Genomic DNA, 2,795 nt, shown 5'->3' with positions numbered 1-2,795 from the left:
GCTCTTCGCCTGATATAAAAGTAAAATGAGGAAATTAACATAAATCTGAATTATGAATTTGTAAAAAGCTAGGTAATAAACAGTAAAATGTAATAATGCAATATATACATACATTATCTAAAACTAGGCAAGAAATCATTCTGCCCTATTCCGGCAGAGCTCCCTTAAAATACATAATGTTTGCTTACTGAAGGATTTAACATTGGATGGCAGAGAATTGAAGAGGGCTGCCGCGCTGTACTGAAAAGTGTCCAAGACGTGGGGAATAACTAGATTTATGGTACTTGATGACCGTAAATTTCTAGCATGTCTTACTTGCTCAAGCTGAAGGGTTCTGGGCCAATCATGAGAGTATATAGCTTTGTATGCGGCCTTTAGAACGTGTCATTCTCTACGTTCTTTCATAGGCAACCAGCCTAACTTAATTTTTGTTTTCATTGAACTGTACATGTACACCAGTCTAAGGGGTGGCGAGACATTACCAGAAATTTCAATTCACTCTGTGGGATGTTATGGTTAAATATCTCATGATCTCTCTGAATGACCAAGCATTACCGTCATGGTCAGAAAACTGACGCTGAACAGGGGGTTAAAAACGATGCATCCTTCTGGGATTAAGTACTCTTATGATGCCCCTTTAGGGTAAAATTCTGACAAGTGGAGTGGTGCTTTAGCTGTACAGAGACATTTTACACACAAATTTGGATATAAGTACACCATTTATTAACAAATTTAAATCCAGTTGGTGATTCATGTTATAAGCCAACTTCCAACTCTGTCCCGTGGAATAAGTCTCAGTTCTGAACCATGCTTTAAGAAAACATTTCCTGGGAAACAAACAAACCATAAGTTGTCAACCAAATGAATCAAATTTTTCCCATTATTCTGGCAGCTGCTTTGGTTGAAAAAGTGACAGCTGAAAATGCTGATAAAACAAACTGACCGCAGTTTTGTTCAACTAAGGTTCTAATTCCTAGCCCCCTCTAGTAAAATTCATCTTCAAAAATTAGGGGTGGTCCATAGGGCTAGGCCATGGACCAGGTCCATGTCGGGGGAAAACGGACTAGGTCCACATGGGTGGTCCATGTTTTGTACATATACCCCACTCAGAAAATATGTGATGACTAGATCCTTCTTATTGTTTTATACATAACTCTTAACATCACATTAATGATAAACAGTCACTTTCAACATGAGTAGACAAGCTACTTGCATTTGCTATCTTTTTTTACTTTTACCATACAGTTACTAACCTAACTCAAAACCTTTTGTAGATTTCCTTGAGAATTATCACTAGTTGATTTCTATAGAAGTTCTTTTCTCTTTTTAAAGTAAAAAATATCGTGGAATATTTGTACTATTTACCTGCAGTTTGTGATGGATTTATTCCAATACCATCTGGAACATTGAGATCACAGACAATAAGTTAAAATGTGCTTAAAAGAAAAATATTTAAATGTACACCTTCGAACACTTTATAATCGAAACAAATAAAAGAGAATGACTGTTAAGAGATAAGGCACATTAAAATAATAACTCTACAATAAAAAAATTCAATATTGACTGGAAAATAAGGAATCAACCTCTTTTTGAAACTTGAATTAAGCTTAAGCTTATATAAAGGGGAAGAATGATGGGGGCCTGGGGCCCGTTTCTCGAAAGTCCCGATAATTAACGGGCCCGGTAAGCCGTATTCGTTTATATCAAAGATCGAGGTTTCAAAAGTTTTGCATCTAGCTTGATAAAACTATCAGTTAGTGAAACAAAATGGAGTAGTTTGCTAGCCAGAACCCGCGCTCTTATTCTTTATATTTCGATCTGAATATTTGATTTCGGGCCCGAAAAGTTACCGGGGCTTTCGAGAAACGGGCCCCAGATGAGTTAAATATTTTGTACCAGAAATCGAAAGAGTTTTAAAAAGCTTAACTCACCGTTTGTGATTATCGCGCTGGTAGCAGGAGGTACTTTAAACTGTAAGGGGTATTACAAAAGTAAATATTTGTCAACATGAGCTCGATGCCCTCGTCTACTTATAACAACTGTAGAATTCAGTATTTAACTTCACATTTGCCTCAGTTATGATATCTTAACTAAATATAAAACTTACTTCTTCTGCTGCAAATTTTAACACTGCTGTAAATGGCGTTGCCTCCGGGACACTGAGGCTAAAATGTAACAAATGAAGACAAATATTAGCGACGATTTAAGGGTCTTTAGCCGATTATATACCAAAGACTTTCTTCTTTGCCGGCAGAAGAAAATAAATACACGTACACTTTGAAAGGTAATTTCGGATCGGAAGTCAGCGTTATTTTGAAGGTTACTTTCGACCTACAGCAGAAATAAAAGGTGAATAAGTACATGTGAGATCTTAAATGACATTAAAACTATAAGAGAGCAAAAATCAATGGCAAAGAAACCCGGATCATGCAGACATTTTCACATACATGTCTTGCTGTTTTTGTCTTCCGTGAAGCCAAAGTGGAAAAGAATCAGGCGATTTTCGCAGGTGTTCAAGGAGGAGGCATGGGAATCAGTCGAACAAAATTACGTACGTCATTTCCGCAAAAAGTTATTTCCGGAATTTCGGGATTATTTCAACTAATCATTTCAACTTCGTCGTCATCATCAAATCTGTATTTAAACACGATTAAAGTTAAATGAATAATGCTGAGGGGTCGTGTAATGTACTAAGATAAGAGTTGAAATTATATACAGTGTGAAACTTCGCCCGATTCTCCTAAGAATGATATTGTAGGAGCCATTTACAGAAATATAAAACGCACATCGATCAG

At 36.6% G+C, this 2,795-nt stretch overlaps 1 protein-coding gene across 1 annotated transcript; it reads right to left on the bottom strand.

Moving 5' to 3' along the window:
* Positions 1-700: 700 nt before the first annotated feature.
* Positions 701-2,521, bottom strand: LOC140947840 (ubiquitin-fold modifier 1). Its single transcript, XM_073397042.1, has 6 exons — positions 2,448-2,521; positions 2,275-2,331; positions 2,108-2,165; positions 1,932-1,971; positions 1,366-1,398; positions 701-827 (listed from the first exon to the last, which is right to left on the bottom strand). Coding segments are annotated over exons 1-6 (267 nt in total). The 5' UTR covers positions 2,450-2,521; the 3' UTR covers positions 701-750.
* Between the last annotated feature and the right edge of the window lie 274 nt (positions 2,522-2,795).

Source organism: Porites lutea, chromosome 9, assembly GCF_958299795.1.
Source record: "Porites lutea chromosome 9, jaPorLute2.1, whole genome shotgun sequence".
In the NCBI taxonomy this organism is placed as follows: Eukaryota; Metazoa; Cnidaria; class Anthozoa; order Scleractinia; family Poritidae; genus Porites; species Porites lutea.
Note: the sequence above shows the minus strand (reverse complement) of the source record. Positions and strands in the feature narration are given on the sequence as shown.

What these genes read in the sequence shown, in the direction of transcription:
- LOC140947840 (XM_073397042.1), bottom strand. An exon ending in CAGCGCGATAATCACAAACG is followed by an intron (nt 1,399 to 1,931) that starts GTGAGTTAAGCT and finishes TCAATGTTCCAG; the next exon opens with ATGGTATTGGAATAAATCCA. An exon ending in AAATCCATCACAAACTGCAG is followed by an intron (nt 828 to 1,365) that starts GTAAATAGTACA and finishes TTTGTTTCCCAG; the next exon opens with GAAATGTTTTCTTAAAGCAT.